Source organism: Mauremys mutica, chromosome 11 (assembly GCF_020497125.1).
Source record: "Mauremys mutica isolate MM-2020 ecotype Southern chromosome 11, ASM2049712v1, whole genome shotgun sequence".
Classification (NCBI taxonomy): domain Eukaryota; kingdom Metazoa; phylum Chordata; order Testudines; family Geoemydidae; genus Mauremys; species Mauremys mutica.
Window position 1 is genome coordinate 68777086 of NC_059082.1, and position 23622 is coordinate 68800707.

The 23622-nt window shown below is 37.5% G+C and overlaps 1 protein-coding gene across 1 annotated transcript in view; it reads right to left on the bottom strand.

Moving 5' to 3' along the window:
- Positions 1 to 3540: 3540 nt before the first annotated feature.
- Positions 3541 to 23622, bottom strand: part of SMG1 (SMG1 nonsense mediated mRNA decay associated PI3K related kinase) — a 114645-nt gene continuing 94563 nt past the window's right edge. Inside the window, exons 45-63 of the mRNA XM_044980792.1 lie at positions 22229 to 22447; positions 21592 to 21782; positions 21064 to 21236; positions 20560 to 20839; positions 18976 to 19248; positions 17502 to 17736; positions 15767 to 15993; positions 15097 to 15247; positions 14824 to 15013; positions 14094 to 14563; positions 12453 to 12590; positions 11868 to 12020; positions 11352 to 11531; positions 10931 to 11158; positions 10175 to 10386; positions 9861 to 9967; positions 7838 to 8017; positions 7634 to 7740; positions 3541 to 6233 (exon numbers count right to left, since the gene is read on the bottom strand). Of these exons, the coding sequence (XP_044836727.1) occupies positions 6156 to 6233; positions 7634 to 7740; positions 7838 to 8017; positions 9861 to 9967; positions 10175 to 10386; positions 10931 to 11158; positions 11352 to 11531; positions 11868 to 12020; positions 12453 to 12590; positions 14094 to 14563; positions 14824 to 15013; positions 15097 to 15247; positions 15767 to 15993; positions 17502 to 17736; positions 18976 to 19248; positions 20560 to 20839; positions 21064 to 21236; positions 21592 to 21782; positions 22229 to 22447 (3792 nt within the window). The 3' untranslated portion in view covers positions 3541 to 6155. The remainder of the gene's footprint in view (positions 6234 to 7633; positions 7741 to 7837; positions 8018 to 9860; positions 9968 to 10174; positions 10387 to 10930; positions 11159 to 11351; positions 11532 to 11867; positions 12021 to 12452; positions 12591 to 14093; positions 14564 to 14823; positions 15014 to 15096; positions 15248 to 15766; positions 15994 to 17501; positions 17737 to 18975; positions 19249 to 20559; positions 20840 to 21063; positions 21237 to 21591; positions 21783 to 22228; positions 22448 to 23622) is intronic.

A 23622-nucleotide genomic window follows, 5' to 3' on the forward strand; every position in this document is an offset into this window, starting at 1 on the left:
GGCTTTTCAAGCTATTAGTCCACCAGGGCAGTACAATCATGCAATGGGAAACAGGCATCAACAAGGCACTCCAGACAACTTAACTACCAGGGACCAACAAAAATGATTATTTTTATTAAATATGTATGTAAAATTGATAATACAGCTGCATTAAAGGGTCTTTCCTATTGATCCAGATAGTCAAGAAGGAAAGCTAAAATAGGCAAAAGATCATGAAGCACCTACAAAGCATTAAAGGAAGAGGAAAAAAATAGATATTGGTTTAGCAAAGGCAAGTTTGATTAATGGAAAATGTGTTCACAACTTCATAATTTTACCTTGAGTTTTATGATTTGATATTTTCATCATGGTTTCATAAAAGTATATTTAAGGTTATATATGATGGGCCCCATTACCACAGTAGCTGAGCACCTCACAATCTTGTAGCCTATTTATCTTCATAACACCTCTGTGAGGTAGGGAAGTATTATCCACATTTTACAGATGGTGAACTGAGACTCAAAGGGACTTATTCAAGGTCACACAGGCAGAGTAAGGAATTGAATCAAGGTCTCCCAAATCCAAGACTAGCACCCTAACCACTGGACTATACTTCCTCCATATACATGAACTTACAGTGCTAATTCTCTTTAGACTTGGAACTGGTACTGTAGCTGTTTTTCCTGTATTAAAGTTCCACTGCTATCAGTATTTGTGTTACAACTGAAAACTACAAAGCCACTTGGAATTTAACTTTTATGAGAAATCAATTCACAAGTACCTGAAAATGGTGGCTTACTGGCCAGTTTACTGAAGGTAAAACCTATGGGCAAAATTCTGACATGAGTTACGAAGTACGGCTCCAATTAGCTTAGCTGAGGAAAGTGCACATGATGCATTGTATTTTCTAAATAGACAACCTACCCTAAATTCTATAACTAAGGGACAATCTTCACTCCGTGATATGTTTTGCTTTCCACAACAAACTCTGCACAACTTTTCATGAGTGATGTACCCGAGTATTCGGATTCTAATATCTAAACTGTATTGTTAAAATTATATTCACCTACATTTGGGTTATTGCTGATCATGCACTATATGTATCTTATGACTTTTAAAACAAACTTTGTATTTGTGGATAATCTAAGCACTATACCCAGATGTACAGACACTATTTTATTAACCTGTGTATTATATAAGTTTTTTAACATTAGCTTTAATAAAATTTTTAATTCTGGTTTTGCATAGCAAAGCTAAACAGCTTTTCCAACCTGCAGGAAGGAATTCTGTTCTTTTAGTATGCCCTGAGGAAAAAATAGGTATTAAATGTCAGTTTTGTTAAGAACTATTCAGTAGTTTACTTATGTATATGGCCTTGTATCAAAAGATATGCTATTGTTGACCCTTTTTGGTCCTAATGGGTAACCAAAGTTCAGGGCTTTGTGGGTTTTCAGTTGGAAACAGAAATTGGTGGTAGCCAGGTATTTATTTAACACAATCTTGTTTATTTACAAGGAATGTACAAAGTCCTGTATCTCTGTATGCAGAAGGACCCAATAACAAAAAGGAGCAGTTTTTTAGCTTACCAGCCCCCAAACCATATTAGCCAACACCAGACCCAAAAGCTTTCTCTGAGGGTCACTGTGCTCACAGGCTACTGGTTAGCTTTCTTGCTCCCCCCGTTGCAACCTTGGATGGCATTATGTGATAGAGAAAGTTATAAGAAGGGAACTTGATCCCTTGCTCCTAGTTACCCCTGTGTGATTTGTTTCTACCCCAAAATGCATTGTGAAAATTTCCCAATAATGTGCCAGGTAGTGGTGAGTGGCACAGGGATATCTACCTGTGCATTGACACAAGCACCCATGGCGAGTACTCATAGTGCCAACAAAGTAGCCACGTGTGCGCATGCACAAACGATGTACTAACTATGGCAGCTTTATGCCAATGTAAGTTGCATTACCAATATTTATAGTGTAGACATAACTACAGCCTCTTTTCTGGGCATAGGTTCTGCAACACAATCAGAGCTGGGCCACCTAAATTGGTGGCTAATAATCCCCCTTTCTGTCCCTCTTCCCAGTCATTGAGTTATAATGTTGAACTGAGCCAAATAAGCCTCCCAGAGAGTTTTCCCCTCAAAGATAGTGGGTCTTTTGCATCATTTGAGCTGAGACAACCTGATCTCTCCCCTCAGGGTATATGTGGGTTACAAATGGGGTAGAAAACCATTGTAAATGTCTGGTCTTATCCAAGTTTTCTGGTTGGCTCAATTCCTCATTCAGGTAGTTGTCTTCCACTATGGTCAGTGAGTGACTGATTTCCTTCTGTAGATGAATTTTTAGCTCAAGTTCTTACTGCAGTTCATCTCAGTTAGCAAGTTCCAGGTCTGCATTATTTTGTGGAAAAACTTCTGGCCTATGACAGTCAGATTATTGATCACCTTGTCAATCTGTTTCACCATTCCATCCTTGGTGTCTTGCAGCTGGGTTTCTCAATCTGTCCGGGCACTCTGTAGCTGCTGCTCTAACAGGGATCTCATCTCAGCCTGAAAGCCATCTCTGGGCCCTTTCTGGGAAACCTCCAGGTCTTGTTTTAATTCCATTGGCAGTCTCCAGTTCCTGTTTTAGGTCTTGTTTTAAATCCTCCACAAGCACCTCCATTTATTTGGTCCATCTTGGTTCAAAAGGATACCAGCTCACAATTTCTCTCCTTGAAAAATGAATCCCACTCCTGACAACAGGGAAGCCCCTTTTGAACTGAGCAACTAGTCAAAGTTCAGGACCTTGGGGATACAGAAATTAGGGGTAGTCACATTTCTTTGCTGTATTCTTATTTACAAAACCCACATCTCTGAATGCAGAAGGAACCAAGAACAAAAAGGAGCAGTTTCATAGCTTACCCGCCCCACCCCCCAACCTCTACAGCCAAACCCAGACCCAAAAGCTCTCTGGCTTTTTCCAGGGTCACACTTTGCTCACAGACTACTGTGTGTCTCTTGCTTTTTTCCCTCTTGCAGTCTTGTGTGTTCCTGGTTTTTTCCTGTGTTCTCTCACACCCACACGGTCATAATACCCAGTCAATCCATCAACCCCCTTGGTAGTATTTTCTGGGCAGATTCTTAGGCATGGCCCCTTAACTGTCTCTTACAACTATCTTAAATGTAGGATTTGTTTATGCATCAACTTGGAGGTTTAAACTCAGCCCATAACATGGTTTCATCCAGCTCATAAAGCTATGTCTTGTCTTTTAAAAAATGTAATTAGATTAAGTCCACTATTAAGATTAACTCATAAGCAGATTCTACTGCACACAGTAGGTTTCCCTAACTTTATATTGAATCTGCATATTTATCAAGAAAAAATGTTTACAACCCCAGTTCACTGAGGCTTAGCATGTGAGAAGTCCTACTGAAGCCGAAGTTACACATATGCTTAATTCTAAAGGTCTAAATTTGGCACTTGCAGGCCATTTAAGATGATTTAATTTTGTCCCTCTCCCTACAACTTACAAAAACAACAGTAATTTAGAATACCATACAAGGAAACTAAGAATACAAGCTGAGTTTCTTTTTAAACTTTATTCACTTAGGCAGTAAAGAACCCATCTCCACACAAGCGTTTCATTTCTGGATAGCAGAGGTATAATACATGAGCCACAGGTGAGTGCATTAACCCTCCCCTCCCCCCCGCTTCCAAGAAATAAAACAGCATGTATAATACAGTCTTATTACTATGGTGCTCCAATACAGATTGTTTGTAAGGTTATTTGAAAGTGGAGAAAAAGTAAAATGGACTAGCAGTGAGTGTGTCTTGTTAGGCATATGAATTTTCTTTGCTTTCAACATTCAAACACTATTTCTTGCAATACATGTCATGGCAGAGGGTTTCAAAAGCATTGATATTGGAATGCATTTGTCATGAGTATCAATAAACATATAGCCTGTGACTTCCCTACACCTAGTCAGGCAATCAGAATGCAAAAAAGGCCATAGTTTTGTTGGAATATCTAACACTAAGGTGTATGTCCATGAAAGACTGGCAAAAGGAGAGTGAATGCAGATCTGCCTAGGACCTACTGAGAAGGCAGAAGAGGTAACGCATGGTAAATATGTAAAATAATGTATGTTCTTCTGTTATTTATGCCTGTTGCTAATTTGTGTTATTTGATAATCACTACTCTAGCTACAGGCCAAGCTCTCCACTCACATAAGCAAGTGCAACTCTATTAACATAAATGAAAATTGTGTCAGCTCATGCAAGTGGTGAACTTGGCCCAAGATATTTAATTATGATTAAGTTTTGATTTAAAAAAAAACATTTTGGGTAGCTCAGTATTTAAAGTGTGTTTTTACTCTGAAAAGTGGCTAAAATGGCACACGTTCTAAGTGGCTAAAATGGAATTCCAAGTTTATCATCTTTCAATGGCTTTTATACCAAATTTGCTGAGTTTACAAATAGAGAAATGATTTTTACACCAGTCCTGAAAATTCATCTGGGATCAAAGAGTCCAGCAATGTGCCTTCTGTCCTGGACATCACCACTAGTAATAGATTCTGTAATTGGAACAGAATTGTGCTAAGTGCATGAGCCACAAAAAGAACCAGCTCATCTCTTCCATAGTATGGCACAGTCCATATAGTCTAAAGAATAAAACAGTGGAAAAATATTTTAGTCAATAGGCAGATATGGCACAGTATGAACTGAAAGTAGATCTGTTAAGTAGTTGCCATTTTTATAGAAACTTTTCTGACCATAACCACACTGAGTGCAGAGCTGAATTTAAGAAAATCTTGATGGTAAGAAATTAATTATCAATGCATTATTGAACAACTATCTACTGAAGTCATATGGCAAAGCAAAAATTACTTTGCACAAATCTTTTCAAATGAGTTGAACAAAAATTGGATAGTTCGTCATTTTAATATTAGATGTATAGGTCCTGAAAACCCCAGTAAACTGAAGCACAATAATTTACAAGTGTAAACTGAAGCATTAGGAACGTGAATTAAAAAGCATATCACTCTACCTCCACCAGAATATCACTTTATTGTTTGTTTATCTGTCATCAACAATGTAAAACTCTACTAGATACTCTATCCTGGTTTTAAAAAAGGTAAAGATTACATTGGATTAGCTACATTTTACCAAAGAAACTACAGCAATCACAGTAGAATGAGATTTGAGGGACAATTCTGAATTACAAAAAAAGTTTACACTGCAAGCAGAGGGAAGTGCACATTAAATCAAATGCCTGCTAGATTCATTACTTTTAAATGCACAGTGACAATCTTGAGAAACTGTACATGATAAAAATCACAGAAATGATTTTAAAGTAACCAAAATTACATTTTGCATTTGATCAGCCAACTCAGAAATAATCAACGAATGTTCAATATTTTCAGTGCTTTTGGAAATTTTCCTGTTTACCAAACAAAAAATTATGTTGTTAATTTGACTAAACTGTGAAATACAAGGATTGAAATAAAAAGTATATTGGAAGTACACCTAAACTACAAGAATAAGCCAAGGGGATGGGACAAGGGGGGGGGGGGGGAAGACACAAAGGCTTTTTCTTCTATCTCAGAAGTTCTTCCAATGTAGTGTGTATCTGATACAGCTCTTTGCTTTCAGTCCATTTCTGAAGTTCATATCTTGTAGCCTTTTTACTAACTGGTCAACTCAACCAGCACTGTTTCCAACCAACAAGAGTAACAAGAATCTAAATGCATCAAATCTCCCTTTGCTGTGATTTCTTCACGGCCCCATTTTCCTGTTTTTCTTTGAACAGGGTTTGATGTTTCCTGAATTGTTCACAGGGTCAGGTGGAATTGGGTTCCAATCACTCTGCGGTTTGTAGCATTCCGATTTCTTTTCTGCAGCTAACCCCCTGACACGTTTGCAGTTCTTCTGTAGCAGAAAGACAACCGTGTTGTTCAGGCGGTGAGCTTTCACCCTTGACCCTGGGGGGTTGCAGACCATTGTGTTTAGCATATCCCTGAGTGCAGCTATCCTGCAGGATTCACTTCCCAGTGCACCGAGATTTCCTAGGTTTCCTCAGATTAAGCCCCAGTATGCATCACCACCGACTGTGGTGCAGCTATGGATGCCTGAGGCCGAGTAGATTCTGGTGGATGTCTGACCTTGCTGAACCAGACTGATCTGCTTTCTTCCTATTCATACCCAGGCTGTCCAACCTTCATACAGCTGAGCCAAGTTATCTAGATTAGTTGCTTCCTTAATCACAAAGTCAACCTATTAAAGAGACAAATAAATAAAAGCTATTAAAACTAGCGCAACTGAATGCATTTTCAAATCATAGTTAACTGATAAAGTACTTGCTGACTAGGCCTTAACATTTAGAAACTTTTGTAGTGAATTTAAGTAAACGTTAAATGTTCAATTCATTTATTCATACAAATCTACATAAGAACACCCATACAGGGTCAGACCAACGCTCCATCTAGCCCAGTATCTTGTCTTCCGACAGCAGCCAATGCCAGCTGCTTCGGAAGGAATGAACAGAACAGGAAATCATTGAATGATCCATCCTCTGTCGTTCACTCCCAGGTTACGGCAGTCAGAGACTAAGGACACCCAGAGCCTGGTGTTGCATCCCTGATCACTTTGGCTAATAGTCATTGATGGACCGATCCTCCATGAACTTATCTAATTCTGTTTTGAACCCTGCTATAGTTTTGGCCTTCACAACATCCCCTGGAAACAAGTTCCTCAGATTGACTGTGTTGTGTGAAAGTCCTTCCTTTTGTTTGCTTTAAACCTGCTGCCTATTAAACAGAGTTTCAGAAAAGTAAAGACCAAGTATCCTCTTTAAAGCCTAGTGCTGCAAACATTTAAGAACATGCTCAGCTTTTCATATATACATAAATTATATAGCCAGAAATGATCATTACACTCATCTAGCACCTCCTGCATAGCAGGCCATAGGACTTCCTTGAATTCCTGTTTGAACTAGATAAGTAATGCCATTGAAGTCAACGAAACCTGTGTGTGTAAAAATAAGCATTTTTTTGTAATGCTGAAATTCACAGGGAAATTATGCCCTTTATGTTACTTATTAAAGACAGGGAGTTGCAAAGGGTATGCACAAAAGGCAACAATTCTGACGCATGAAAAAAAGAACACACTTAATTGTGTTGGCTCTGAAGAGCTAACAAGAATGAGAACTTTGGGTCACTAAAGTAAATATATATATGACATAGTTTTTACTGAACTTCCTGCTGCCTAAATAGAATATTACAGATGCACTTTACACCAGAGCCTCCCTAATCTGCAGTGACTCTCTGCATATATAGCCTAAACTTGCACTGGGTGCTTTTGCTCCCACACTGTATTGCAAAGACGTGTCTAATTTATTGTTCACTATCACATGCCCCTCTTCCTGCTCTCCCAAACTAGATCTAGTTGTAGCAATACTGCTTCCCATTCTATCCCTCCCACTGGCCCTCTTTTCCATAAAACAACCAGGACAGAGCACAATATTCCAATGTAGATTAACCAATTCTGAGACCACTCACTGTAGGTTTCAGTTTTGCAATCATGCTTTAACGAATGATAAATAAGTAAATTGATAATTTATTGACAAGTATTGTTAACAAGGGCTGTTACTTAAACATTTACCAAATTCAACTCACCTGTTCAGCAACAGACATTCTCCTGTTGGGATCCACATCTCGGCCCTCTAACTTGGCTTTGACTCGCTTCCACACACTAACTGCATATGAATTCCTTTCTTGCACAGCTAAAAATGCAAATTCAAACAAACAATCAGCTACATTTAACAGTACATATTGAAGCACATTAACACATTTTACAACCCTTTTTACTCCACTATTTACCCTTTCCTGTTTTAGGGTCCCTGACGGCCTTTTTAGGACTACAGGCGACACTTTTGCCAGTTCCTGGAACTGTGCTTGGAGGCGTATCTGCTGACGTAGCAAGATTTTTCTGAATTGGCTTTCTTGCATTCTGCGACATGACCTCTGGCTGGGTCTTCTGTCCTGTATTGCTACGCACTGCTGTAAAGATAATATTTAATCATTTGAGCAACAGAATGGAGAAAAGTATTACTAAAACTGATTTGTTTTTACACTCACATTTAAATGTAAAAATTAACATTCTAAATAAGAGGAAACATATATAAACAGGTCATTAACTTCCTAGTTCTCTAAAACAAGTTTCTGGGAGATGATTAGCAGCCAAGGTATTCCCATTAGTAACTAGCATATCAATGAATAAGCAAATTCAACTCCATGGTCCTGGGATTTGGATTCCAGACACTAAACAGATTTTTTTTTTTAATTTGTACATTGGCCTTCTCATCCCATCCACAAATCCTGTCCAACTACTGAACAGCAGAATTAGCCTCAGCATATTGCTCTCTTCTGCCCCTTAAACCTTCATCTCCTCTCTCCAGCTATTATGACCTTTCCCTCCTCCCCTTCTTTCTTCTGCAGCCAGCCTGCAGCTACCTGTCTCTCACGGCAGCTTCACTGTTACTAGCTAAGTAGATTACTGGCCTTTTGGTTTTCCATCCACCTTTTCTCCATATGCTCCTCTACCCCACAGGCCTGAGGAGAACGTGGCACTCCAGAAACTTTTTTAACCGGGCCATTTGTTAGACAGCCTGGTCTGAGTGCTTGAGGTCACCTTCATATGCCTACAGGACACACACCTTCTGTGCATGTACATTACTATTGAACTGTGTGCGCAGAATGGACTGAAGGAAGCTATATGGTTTACAAGGCAAATCAATGTTAATTTTCAAAAAACACATCCTTTAGTATAGAATTTGTCATGCTTATTTTCAGCCCCGACAAAAATTTGGAAAGTCTGAATGAAAACTCCATCAGCTATTTAAAAAGTGTCCTTTCAGACTAACAGTTCAAACTAAGTTTGGATACAACTAATATTTTTAATTAAAACTTGGTATATACACACACATGTAGTCTGTAAGAAATACCTGTTTCACAAAAAGTTTGATATTTTCTCTTTGAGAAACAGGTGTAGTAAGAGTGACAAAACAGTACACTGTACAGATTTAATCCTTTATTTTTCTATATATGCACAACACATATCTGAGAGCCACACACAGCATTTCAATACATATACAAATGCATGATCCTACCGCAGCTCTTTTCTCTTCTGCTCCCCAGACTTCCTCATTTCTGCTCCCATTTTACTTCCTCACCTCACAAAACTAAACTAGAATTTTTTTTTGTTTTGTAAACCATGTATTTACACGAGGTTAAAAGATTCCACTGTTGCGAAGAACTTATGCAAGCTATTCCTATTATCAATAGGAGTTAGAATGTAAACTCACTCCAAGTACTGATTTTACAATAAACCCTTACATGGGAATTTGAGCTTATATGGACAGCAATAATGGTCTTTGGGTAACTGCATTTTTACAAAGTAAGTCTTGTTGACATTTATAAATTCAGATGTTTTAAAATTAATCTCGACCCATTAAAAATTAGATTGTGAGGCTATTTACCAAATATCAGGGTATCAAAGCAAAGCACCACTAACTCATTCTTCGTTCATAAGGTAGACGGAGGGTTCTGGACTATCAGGTCCTGGTGCATTTACAGTATATTTGATATGGAGCATGAAGCACAACAAGGAGTATAAAAAAAATTAATAAATTTTCTGGGATTTGTGGTTTGAAGTGGAGGCTACTTTATGTGATATAAATTTTTCAATTTTACAGTATATTTTTATTTAAGAAAAGGGACACACTCACGAACTAACTCACTGGTTACATTTACAGTAAATTTTATAAAGCAATTTTTGTTTTTTTGCTAAAAAATGTTGCTAAAAAATCCATCATGTTTGATTTGATACTTTCCCAAATGTTACCTGCAGCAAAGGTTGGCTGATATGTAGCAGTTGATGTTGGGCTTGAACATTCATTTGATGTATCCGTGACTAAGGGTGATGCAAAACTCACTAGATTATTGTAGACACTAGGAAACATAATAAAGTCCATAAATATTTATACATTCAGCTATAGTATGTTACTTGAAAATCCCAAATGAAAACCTGAGTAAAAATGAAGTGAAATTCTGCAAACAGATTGGAAAAGAACTAGAATGCTGTGTGTGTCTGGTTTTATTTACATATGTAAACAGAAAAGAAAATTCTGTACAATCATACAGAAGATATAGCTTTACCTTTGACTCTGTGTTTTGAGTTCTTTCAGGGTGGGAGTTATTTCCTGCAGCATTTCAACATGCTCCTGATTGCGGACCTGACCCATAGCTTGAACTAATGTAAACAAAACTGTCTGAATATTGTCTTGCCATGATTTATATTCACCCAAGAACTGCCTAACACTATTCTCATAGGGAACATCTTCGCCATCTGCAAGAGCGGCTTCTTCATCCTATAAACAAAGAAACTAGGCGTTAAGATTCATGTTTGCTTTGTTCTGCATCATAGAAAAGCTTAGCAGTTGCCCTGCTTCTACAGCCTTTGATGGGTTTTCCTATGAACACCACATACATAAGTGACTGTAATTTCAATAGAAGAAAAATTTTCTTCAGATTTATCTAACTTGAAAAGGAAATGTTGGACATGTGCAAAATTTTTAAAAGGTTTGTGTGCGCATGTGGATTAAAACAGAAACAGAGACATGCGTACAAGAAAGGCAAGCCTTAGGTCTACCAATATTTGATCAACCTGTATAACTCTGACCTGATACCTGCACAATGTTCCAGAACCCCTCAATATACCCTTGAGTAAAATTTCTTTGATCTCAAAGTGTTAATCAGTTCAGCCCTATGTACATAAGCAGGAATCACCATTATTAAATATTTAATTTTAGGGAATACCATGAGGTAGCCTAACATGAATACTCTGGTAATTTTTTTTTTCTTGAACACTAGGTAGGTCTTCTGTAACAAAACAATGGAAGTTTTGGGCATTACCTTTGCCATGGCTTTCAGCAGATGTTTGACGTCTCCAAGTTGTCTGTTGTGACCAGTGAGCACAGTTTTAATACTATCAACCAGATTCTGAATTGTTTCACAAACTGTTTCTATCTGTTGTTCTTTCTCTGTTTGCACTGCCCTCTGTGTAGACATGTCCTGGGTTAGTTGTTTGTGAGCTGAGAGAAGCCATTCAGAGCTACCAATAGGATGTTCAAGATTGGTGCCCTGAAAAAAGAAAATTTTAAGCTCTATCTAGATACAATAATTTACTATACAAGTACTTCCATTTTATGTCTACTACCTTGCTAAAACAAGCACACAAAACTAACAAGAAGTGAAAATAAAGTGGAGAAGCCATTCATAAGTTTTGTAATTATGTTGTATTTTACAATCCATCTCCCCCATCAACTTTACTCACCACTCTCTGAAGTAAACGTAGCTCCAGGTCAGAGACTGAACTGTTAAACTGTGATGCAAATGAACACATTTGTTGACAACGTTTGATAAGTTCAAATAACGCAGTATCAAGATTCAAGGCTTCTGCTGTTCTAGTGCGTAAACTTTCAAAATGAATTATGTTACTGCAGAGGAAAGTAACCTACAAAGCAGAAAAAGTGAGAACCACCCCAATTAAATTGCATATTACATCAAATAAAAACACAATGATGCTTCTAGGCTTTTATCTGCAAGTCTACTTCTAGACAAGAGCACTCAAAGCAGGCAGTAGTAAAAACTGTGTCAATTCATGGGCAATAACATTATATAAATTTTTCTAATTTAAAAGCAGTTGGGATAAGCTCTGGAATTCCCCAAAATAGTCAACTACCCTTCCTGGCGCCAGAGATTTTTCCAAACCCTACCTGCAGTAGGGCTGAACAAACTTTCCTAAATTCTCAAATAAACCAACACTAATAAGTGAAATAGCTTATACTACCTGACTTGCTCTTTGACTTTCTTTAAGGACAAGGTTTCTTCTTTCAGCAATAGTGGCATCAAAATCTTGTAGGACTGGGGCCAATGCAGGATTGGCACCTCCTGCCCATTTCAAACGCTGCTCAATGCTGGCTTCAAGTGCTGCTAGCTTCTCCTATATTGAGAAAATGATGCTGAATCAAAAAACACAAAGCCTTTTTTTTTTTTTTTTTTGGTGTGTGTTAAACCACTCTACCCATGGTACTACCCTTCCTCTTGAAGGATACGTGTCTCAGCCTTCAAGAGAAGTATGATTTGTATATCTGGGTATTTAGTCATGGAGCAAATTTTCTGCCATCCCAAGCAGAGAATGCTGTGTCTGCTGAGGCAGAGGGATGAAGTAATGGAATCATACGCAAAAGGTGGGACAGAGAAAGGGCAACTCAAACTAACAGGTCCAGGTAAAAGATGTTAGCTCACAACGGCTAACCAGAATCATGGTGAGCAAGAGGTGGACGCTTTTGGAATGTGTGGACTGCATTAGTACAATGAGAAAGAATTCACATTTATGCATGCTGCAAAAACACACCCCAAAAAAGAAAAATACCTGAACCGTTCCAATTGAAGCTTCGATCTGGCTGAGCGTATGAAGTTTCTTTTTCATGCTGGCTAAAATTGCAGAACGGGGTGGAGGAGTAATGGACATGGCTTGTGGGCGACTGATAAGGAGATCTTCATGCTGCCACTTTTTCAGAAAAATATTTGTATTGAAGTTTATATAGTTTATTTAAAAAATATTAAACTTTTATAATAAGACATTAATTCTAACATTATGGTTACACTTTGTATCAAGGGTATATTTATAAAGGGTTAAACAATAAATGGCAAATATTTTACAGATATAAGCAGCAGGCATCATAGTTATAAACATCGGTAGAAGGTGATACAGATGGTTATAAGCCATGGATATAAATAATGTACTGCCCTGTTGGACTAAATTGATTAACCATTTATTATTAACCCTTCAGAAAATATGTATATATGTACCGTTAATCTAAAGGAAAACGGATTACACTTTATACTTGGTTTTTAACAAACAGAATATCTATGAAACAGTTTAGCAATTAACATTTTAATTGTTATTGCTGATTATTTTTAAAAACAATTCATTTACATTTAAAATAAAAAACAATTTCCTGCTCCACTTTTCTAAAACATACAAAACATTTCAAAAGGAAGACTTATCATAATATTACACTCAACCAAATATCTCCATAGCAGAAATCATTAAGGGCTTGTCTTCACATGCAGTGGTGCAGCTGTGCCGTTTTAGCACTTTAGTGAAGATGCTACTACACTGAGAGGAGAGCTTCTCAGGGGTGTTGATTTTTCACTGTGGGCATTGCACTAGTTCCTCCTTTCTCAGGGGCCTGGAATGGAATTTTTCCCTCATCATCAGATTGGACAAGTGGTTTTTTTCCTACATTCCACCCAGCTGGTTTGGGGTAGGGAGAGGCTTAATTGGGCAAATAGGAAAAGGAATTAGACTATGATATTGCAACCCATTATGGGAACATGGGACGGATGTCCAGTGCAGGTACTCCATTGGGAAGGGATAGAGAGATCCGATAAAATGGATTAGTAAAGGATTTAAAGGAGATATCCTTTAAAGGAGTGGGAAAGGGGGGTGAGGTTGGGGCCCCTTCAACTGGTAGGACAGGGAGCCAAATCCCCTCCCTTTATAGACCTCTCTTACCCCTATTCAGAGGGGGAAGTCCAGGCTGTGGGTTGGCTGAGGACCACAATGGGTAAGGGAGAGGGCTGACAGAAGCCCCTTGGGTACACACTGAAATGATTAAGGAATTACCTGCACCATATACTTGTGTCTGCTGGGTACTGCTAGACATTTAAGAATACATTTATAGCTTAATTAAACACATCCAGTGTCTCTGGTCCTTCTTCTGGCATAGCTGGACACTGGTTTATATATGTTTAGTTCCAAAACTTAAATTATAAATGGTCATGTTTGTACTCTTGAGAGCAGCTAGCTCCACAAGCTACCAGCATGCTATGCTATTCTTCCATATCTATGTATTAAATAAAATTTAAAAACTGAAAACTAAATTAAGTCTACTAAAAATCCATTAATGTTCATTATACAAGCAATATATATTTTATGTGCCTGCATGACACAACTAAAGCATATTTTTAGATGAACAATTTTGGAAAGAGTTTACATATGGTTTACCTGGAACATGGCAATATGCAATTGCACCCTCTGAAGGCTAGTCTTGCAAGAAGAAATACTGGTTTCAAGTCTGCGCACTAAATCATGTTTCTTCCATGCTGTGTCATATGAACTGGCCAATACTGTTGCCCTGTTCATGACCAACTGTGAGAACTTGCCAATTTGGATATTGTGTTCTACAGCTTTCTTACACAAGTCATCCACAGAAACTTTGCTTTCTGCTCCAAAGTCCTTAGCCTCTACTTGAGCAATGATATCCACACCCAGAGCACTGATGAAACTGCACAAAGTAAGCCCCAAGGCTTGATTTGGAAGGCCAATTAAAAGCTGTCTCACAAAATCTGCTGTAAATGCCTTTATAGGTTTGGCCATTTGGTCTTCACTAAAACAAGAATTTCTATAAAGGGCTTTCACATTGACAATTTGCACAGGTCCATTTACTGTGTTCTGATCTTCAAGTGAACTTGATCCTTTAAAAAAGAAACAGTATTTCATATAAAGATTTTGTATATCTAGAAAAATTTCATTTGTTTTCTGTACAGAAAGCAATGTTATTACATGACAGAATTTACATTTATTTGCTAGGCACTAGCATCTTAAAATATGTAAGTTACAGAAATACAGATTAGTTTCATTCTGTACTCATATCACAGGTAAAGTGGGAGAGAGCAGGGAGGTTTCCTATTGCTATGAAACAAAAATGGCTTCTTTTACATTAATGCATATTTACCTGACAAAGTTTTAGAAAATGTACCACAGAGTCTGAAAAATTCTTTAATTGTCTGTAGTCTCTTTAGAAAGAAAATCTCCTCTAGAACTTGTCGATTATCATCATCATCAAAGAAATTAACTTGAGTGCTCCGGGCTTCCCTGATTATATCAATCTTACGCCATGCGACAGGTACTTCCATCTTGTTTAGCTGAATGAAAGTAAGGAAAGAATTATTTTCTTGTTTTATAAATGCCTTATGCCTCAAGGATATTTTGAAAAATAAAGCCATACCTTTTCAATTAACAAGCCAAATGCAGTTTCTACTTGGGCAAACATTCCATCAAATGCAACCAAAAGCATCTGGCCAGCTGACATTTTTGGAGTTTCATCAACGGAACCATTTCTTGGCTGAATTAATTCACCATACTGAGCATGAAGCATTCTAGGAAAAATTAGAAGGGGGTTAAAATATTTTTGGTACCAAAAATACCTATGGCCACTGGTGATTCTATCTGACCAGAAAGTCTTGTGCAGAAAACTCATTCAAACCATGGCTGCTGCAGGAACTGCAAAAATTATGAATTCCTCACTCCAGTTCACAACCTTCTCAGATTTTAGAGACACTTGCTCTCCTGAAATCTCATCTCTCCATATTTTCCTAAGCTTTTCTTTTAAAATGTCTGGCTAAAAGAATGGTCTTGTATTGCCTATAAACTTTGGTAAATACCCCAAACGATCAAATGCATCTTAAGGTCTAATTTATGATGATTAAAATATAAAAGTTTTCATAATCTCACATTTATACTCATTTTACTATTAAAAACTAAGTATTATCCATTGTTACATGACATATGTAACAAATAATCAAATTAAACACAAACCAAGAATTAGATATGGTGGGTGAGAATATGGCAAAACATATTGACTTTGAACTAAAGGAAACACACACAAAACTATTTACCTTGCAACATCAATGTAATGAGTATGTGTTTCCTCTTCTAGCCCCATAGCTGCATTTCTTAAATAGGCTTGAAGAGATTCAACCAGCGTTTGCAAAGGGACTCCATCAGTTGTTTGTTCAATAAGATTGTCCAGTTCATGAAGCATACTTTCTAAAGTGTACTCTCCTTTCATTAAACACCTCAGAGCTTCTGGAAAAATGATCTGCCTGAAGTTTGAGTTCAATTCCTGTCAGAAGTATGCAAGAATAAGAAAAAAATAGCTTCTTCCCTTTTTAGGTGTCATATGCAATGCCTTATATATTTTATTATTATGCCATCTACAGTAAAAGGTTGTTTGAAGACAATAGACTATTGGGTAGCAAAAGGATCAGAAACTTGCTTCAAATATTTTATCATATAAATTGAGACTAGGAAGCCCTGTAACTTCTAGTGTAGCTGTTTTAAACCTAACCCAATGGCATTTTACATAAACCAAAGGGTTTTAAAACAGTAGTGAAGGCAGTATCTTAGAGAAAGTGTCCTGTTGCCCACCTTGTCACCTTTTCATGACTTATGCAGATTACCTAGTCTCCCACTGATGAGTGAACCACCACCCTGTAGCAAATAACCATTTTTAATATGGAAAAATAATTGGAAAACATTTAAAGTAGACTTAGATTATTGACTGCTGTTTAGCAACTAGAAATGAGGAGTTATAGCACCACAAGGACTAACTGCAAGTGCTCTGCAGATGATTGGTGGTACAGAGACTTCATTTTGAGAACCGCTGTTTTCACTAAGCAGAATGTATCAGAGGGCTAGACCAGGTTGTGCAAGGTATCAGCCAGTGCCCACCATCTCCAAAACAAGACAAGATGCACCAAAAGAAAGGCTAGTTAGCTTAGTTTAGAAAGATTTTCAAGTATCATCCAAGAACTCAAAAGGAAATATGGCCTTATTTGTGTGCAGTGCAATTAAGTTACATACATGTTTCTGAAACACAGGTTAATAATATAATACCACCTTTCTCCAGAAACTCTCAAAGCCCTTTATAAAGGTGGTAAAGAGTGCTTTTCAAAAGTGACTCAGAAGCACGAAAATCCTCAAAAATGTAACAGTCACACCTGTCAGTCAAATGGGTGGCTGATGAGAACCAAGTAATTGGTCCATATGATTCAGAGTTACCCTTAAAGTCAAAGGTTTCTATGAGTGAGCACTCTTCTGTAGGTAAAATTAAGATCATTTCCCCCCTCCCACGTCTGGGAACTGAGGCCTGTAAAGTATTCCTTTAGCGTATTTTAAACAGCTTGGTTTTTTGGGGGGAGGGAAATAAATTGTAGCTAGAAATAAATAGAAATGAAAAATTTTAAACACCATTTGGAAACCTTTTTGGACTCCCAGTGATAGGGAATAATATGAAATAACAGCAAGTCATGGAGCTGTTATTTTGACTAATTTGTTACTATCTCCATCTTCTATATCTCATGGTTAATAAATAGTAACTTTTTTCAAAATTCTGGGTTGCATTAATAGTTTGTTTTAGTCGTTTAAATATTAAGTAATTATAGTAAACGTAACAGGTTGAGAGTCAGGGAATAAATGGGATATTTAAGACCAATTCCTGATAAGAGACTTCTGGTAATAATGTAAAATAATTATAAATACTTTTTTAGGAGAATTTCTGGAACACAACATAAACTATATGGCTTCGCTGATGTATTTGGGAAAAAACAATGGCATAAAAGTACAGTTCACCTGAAGTGAGATGTAAACTCCATTAGCTAAGTGAACTGCTTCTGATGCTTCAATTGGGTTTGGAATGTCCAAGTCCTGTGGGACCAGATGACATTGCTTCAATAACTGCACGAGGCAGGTAACATTCCCACTCATGCTACACAGCTCCTCCAAGAACCAGGCTCCATCCCTTGAAGTCAAATCAACCAGTTGCTCTCCAGCACTAGATGCGGCACCTTCCATCATTAGATTACGTCTAAATGAAGCAATATTTTTGTTACACAAGTAAAAGCACATGTGCTAATGCATATTACGTTTACTTTGCTATCACTTAAATTGATAAACTAGCCATAAAAACATGGAATGGAACAGATCTTTAAAAAGGCAACATATTTTATAGTATATTCTAGGCAATGTGGTAATTTAGATTTTTAATACTGATATTAAATTGATATTAATATGTTCATTTAATACGATTTTCTAATTAAAGTCAATAACTCAAGTGCAAAAAAAATTACCTTTTTTGGCCAAAAAATGAATATAAAGTCATCTGTGATGACCTGGGAAAATGTCTGTTATATTTCTTATGAACACTGTGTGACTGTTTCCCTGTTGTGTGACTGTTTCCCAGCAATTGTGTATTGCTGGCTGCCTAACTGCATAGAGAGAAATCAAAGGAGACTGTAAAAGGGTTGCTTAGGAGCCAGGTAAGAAAGGGAAAACAAGGACACAGATAAGACAGTCTCTTCGGTAGGCAGCTGCAATTAAGATAACAGTGGCTGGGCCATCAAGTGTGGTGGTGTGGGGAAGGACTACCTAGCTGGATCCATCCAGGCTAGGATGTTTTACTCTTCCAAAGTTAAACTGGGATCAAAGGAGAACCTGAAAGATCAGAAAATCCTGATCAGTTTAAAAGGTGCTTCTGGCAGAAAAGTGGGGGGAAGTGGTTAGAGAGGCTGGTCAGGATGTGACAGTGAAAAGGCTGACAGTGAGTGACATTCAGGGACTGGGGGAAAAAGCTGCAAGCAGGACAGACTCTTTCACCCAACTCAGAGATGGGGAATAAGCCAAACTCACCTGAGCCATGGATAAAGAGGTTAAAAGCTTAGGTAAGGAAATATGCATGTAGGTTTCTTATTTTAAATCCACTTCTCTAAGCACTGGGTATCGTTGGGAAAATAAATCATGCTCTTTTTTAATCAGCTGTTTCTGCATCACTGCATCACACACATACAGTCACAGGCTCCCAAAAGGGAAACCTTGCAGTATCCAACCCCAGCTGGCTCTTCTGAATTAGTCACAGTTGGTAGCCAAGGGGCTGTAACCCAGAGACAGTGGTTGGATCATAAGACCCGACCACAAAAAGAAGTGGAGGCACAGGCCTGGAACTTGAAAGTGTACACTAAGGGGGCTGGAAAAGGTTCTCATAGGGGGCAGCCTATCCAGAGACCAGGAGATCAACTACCTATAGTATATTTTATAACAGACTGCTCACCTTGTAAGGGTGCAAAGAGCAGATATAATAACACTTGCTAGGCTCAATGACCCCTCCTCTCCATTTTCATGAAGGAAAACCTTAATGCAACGTTCAATTTCTTTCAACTGTTCCTCACAAACTGGCACAGTGACTGCTTCTTGTTTCAAACGTTCCACCTGTCTGATCAGTCTGCTGTTTATATCTGCTGCGTATCTTTGAAGAGTCATTTCTGTAGCAGTTATGAATTGACATACAGTTGGAGGTGGCTGAGGAGCATACTGCATTTCATACCTGTAAAATGACAGCAAAATGACAAGTTCTCCTTTCTGAAACTTTAACAAGCTGCATTCCATTCCCTAGGGAGAATACTCCATATTTAAACACGAACTAAATCATCAAATATTTTAGGCCAAATTCTAGATGTGAACAAAGTGGAGGATGGCCACCCTACTTTGGCTCTTCTGTCAAATCATGGACTGATAACTCATTCAATGGCTCCTGACATGGAGTACAATAGTGCATGGACAACACCTGTCTGTGCAGATCATGTCTCTTGGTCAAAAAAATGATGGCAAAACATTCACAAGATTCCCCTTCCCCATCCCTTTCTGAAAATTTTAGTTCTTTCCAACCAGTTTTAGTCTGCTGATATACAAGGGCCTGGCCAAGTCATGATATCCATCCAAATACCCCTGGCACACAAAAAAATCATGAGAGTTGATCTAAGCCAGGATACAAATGCAAATTAACACTGCTTTTGTTTTGAATACATCTCCTTTTATTGAGGTGGAGAGTTTAAGTTCACTTCCCCTTCATTAGCCAGAACGCGATCCTTTGTTTCCAGAACATTTCTAATACAGTAGATATATTTGCTAGATCAATATACTCAATGCTTATTTTAACTCAAAAGAAAAAAAGTCTTCCTTCTTTAGTGTCACCTTTCAACATTCTTTAGGGAATGAGTTGGCAATAAATTTAGAACAGCACTGATGTAAGTCAATGGACATCCTACCTTTCTTGCCTTTTGATTATATTCCAGCATTAACACTAAAATCTATTCTCAGGATCAATTGGTGGACAACAAGCCAGAAGTCTCCTAATTTCAGAAGTACAATTAACATTAAAAACCACTAACCATGCTAAAATATCAGTTCACTGTGCTTTAGTGTTTTTTCTACCGCCCATCGCTGTAGTATTTGATAACAATACCAAAGTCCCTATTGGACCTCATGGAGTCTCTGGCACTTTTTTTCATGACCAAAACTCTGCTTGGTGTGGTGTAGGGTTTTGTTTTGTTTCAAGCCATGAAGGTCACTTTCCTAGAGCTATGCACAGCCATTAATCAGAAAATAAAGCAACAATATTTATAGTTGTTTTGTCACTATATGGATGAAGCTGTGAGACCACACTTTAAAAGATGTTCTCTATTTTCTTTTTTAAATGTCTGCAATAGCACCTTAAAAGGAAACACTCCTTGGAAAGACTATGGCATTTTAACATAAAACAAAACTTCAGTGTTTTACATTTCCTGCTTAAAATAAAGGTATCTTGAAAGTAGCAAGGATTAAATTACTAGGGAAATCCATTGCGCTGTCAACTTACTTCCCATAGAGATCCTGACAACGTTCTATTGTCATGTTACAGATGAGTTCTTCCATCCACGTCTTCCACTGCTCAATTCGGTGTTTCTGAAATACAGCTTTGGGATACTGAAGAGCTACTGTTGCATAGTTATGCAACTGTTCAAGACAGCCACGTAAAACAGACCGCCTCTGTTGAAGAAGAGCACCAACCTCTCCCTCTAGCTGTTCACACTGACTGATCAAATGTGCCTGGCCAGCATTCTGCAGAAAGGCTGTTGCTGGTACATAACTTGGGGGACCTTCAAGAAAGAGATTAAATTTTAACTATTTTCCTGTAACTACTGGTGTTCACATATGTAATATGACCATAATTTAAAATCACATATTTCTATGTATAAAACCAGAGTATTACGAACAGTTTTAAGTCATTTGTTAAGAAAACATTTGGTTTTAAATACTAGTTCAATTATTTTTTCATGGATAAAAATATCAAAAGAAGGATACAATACTATTTATTTCATACCAAGGTCCATTTGGGTGCTAATTTCTTGAAGAAGACTTGCAAGTTGTGTTGCTTCTAAATTATTAAAAGCAGCTTGGTAATGTGTTATCCACTGCTCAAATTCATTCAGCTTCACTTGGATTGCTTCCTGAACAGCTCTTTGCTGTGATTGCAGCTGGGTGTGTTCAGAATACCTGAGTTATAGAAGTCACAGAATCTATTAACCGCCCTATGAGAAATATTTAACTACACTGATCAAAGCCATATTAACTCAACTGATCTGAAAATCTATTTCATAATTTTCACAGATTACATATTAGAAAAAGTTTAAAACTAATATATTAAAACACTTCTGTAAATTGTATTTGCACTGTGAGAATAAGTTTCTCACTGCTGTCAATCCCTGGTCCGAAGTAACCGTTATAAAATTAACCAATGTGCATACAGCATCTAATTCATAAAAAGCTGCAATGCGCTAACAGTGCAATATTAAACAAAGCTTTAAGATCCTCAAATAAAAACATTGTAGAAGCACTGCTATTTCTATACCTGTGCTGCAATGTATGAGATGGGTGATCCACTCCTTCTGCTCCTTCTAGAAATTCTATCTCTTCTAGTAATTTGCCTTGCAATTTTTCAATGTCCGTCAACTGTTCTTGCAAGCTTAGATACTCTTCTAAACTGCTGTCCAGCTTAGGAAGCACAACCAGCATTTCATCTCTGTTCTTAAACCAGTTTACCTATAAATCAAGATATAGAAATTAGAAAAATAGATGTGCTACTTATTCAAATGGATAGAGGAGGGAGTACTTCATTTCTGTGCTGCTGCTCAGCTGTAATCCATGGGTACAGATTTCCTCAACTCTCACAGGCATTAAGCTTTTAAGATTGATCAAAATATTGATCTATGTTTCTAGGCTTCAGATTTTAAGCCTGTGGCACAATGCAGGAAATTACTTTAGCACATACTGAACTTTCATATGCTTAAAAGTTAAGTATGTTCTTAAGTGTCCTTTCTAAACAGTGACACTTTCCTAAATCTGGGCCTGAATTGCTAATACTATTTTCTAACATGCAAAAACTACTTTCAAATGTGAAGAATTTCTATTCATGACACTTTTAGCATTTTTAAGAAGTTTTATCTGATAGTATAATGTGACATTTTACTGTAGTGACTCTACTTCACCTTTATCTCAGCTACTCTTGAAGAAAAGAGGCTACGAGTGATGTCTCTTTCCATCTCTCTTTTGCTCTGTTTGTTTTCAGCCTGCTGGCCACCACCACCATACACAGCCCCAGCAAATCCTGCTTCCCCTCCTGCTGTCCAGTCCACAAGAGGATCATAAACAAAAGCCTCAAGCAACGTAAGCAAAGTCTCTCTCCCACGTCGCATAATATGTAGAACCTGTATTTTGTATATTTTAATAAGTTTAGTCAGGTTAAGCTACCCTCATAAAATAGCACAGTTTTTAAATACAATATAGACATTAATATTTGAATAGCTAAATAAAGCAATCCATAACTTTCCTGAAGGCGGATATACTGAAGTATATACAATTATAGCTGCAAGTTCAAATAGCGCTTTCTTGAGTTACAGCTGCACCAGAGTTTGCATTCTAACCTTTCTTCACAAGCTCCTAACTCTTTGAAAAGATTTACTTAGGGGCTGAATTTTTCTATATTTGTCTCTCCCTAAAGCTGATTTTTCTTTTCTTATTTGTGCGTAAAGGGTGCAGAGATGGGAAGACAGAGAAAAGAAAAGTAGTAGAGAAAGAAGAGGAAAGATAATGACAACTAAGCAAAATCCCTTCAGTCATTTGAGTTATGGTTGAGTAAAAAAATTCTCACTTCCCCCTTGTATAACATATATATAAATAAATAAAAATCTCACCACTTTAAAAAAAAAACCCACAACAGTACACTAAAAAAAGCTGAAGTCTGAAATGTAAGTTTGACATATATATAGTCTTCCTGGAGGGCTACTTCATCTGTTTGTTATGCAGTAATAAAGAAAAAGGCTCTTAGCGGCTGAAAGAAGTCTCTGAACATGCTTAGTAGTAAGTTAAGATTTCAGTGAAACTTAATGCCTTCTTTGTCACATCACCACAAGTTCTCCAGAAATGCCCCCTCAATTTACTATTAGAATGCAAAAACTTTTTAGGCATTAAATTCTCTAACCGTCTTATATATCCCCATAAGACATAATAGCTCCATAGAGCTTAAGGCCAGAAGATATAATCAGATCATCTAGTCTGACCTCCTATATATCACAGGCCAGTACATTTCACACCATTACTCCAGTACTGGGCTCAAAAACCTGTGTTTGGCCAAAGCATATCTTCCAGAAAGGCATCCAAGTCTTGATTTGAAGACATCAAGAGATAGAGAATCCAACACTTCCCGTGGTAGTTTGTTCCAATAGTTAATCACACTCACAGTTAAAGATGTGCCTTATTTCTAATGTTAGCAGGTATGATGGGCTATGTGCTTCTTACATTGCATTTATCTCAAATTTTAACATAATATTCTAAACATAATACTTTATATTTCTGATCTGGAGAGCCTAATTTTTAGAAGTCA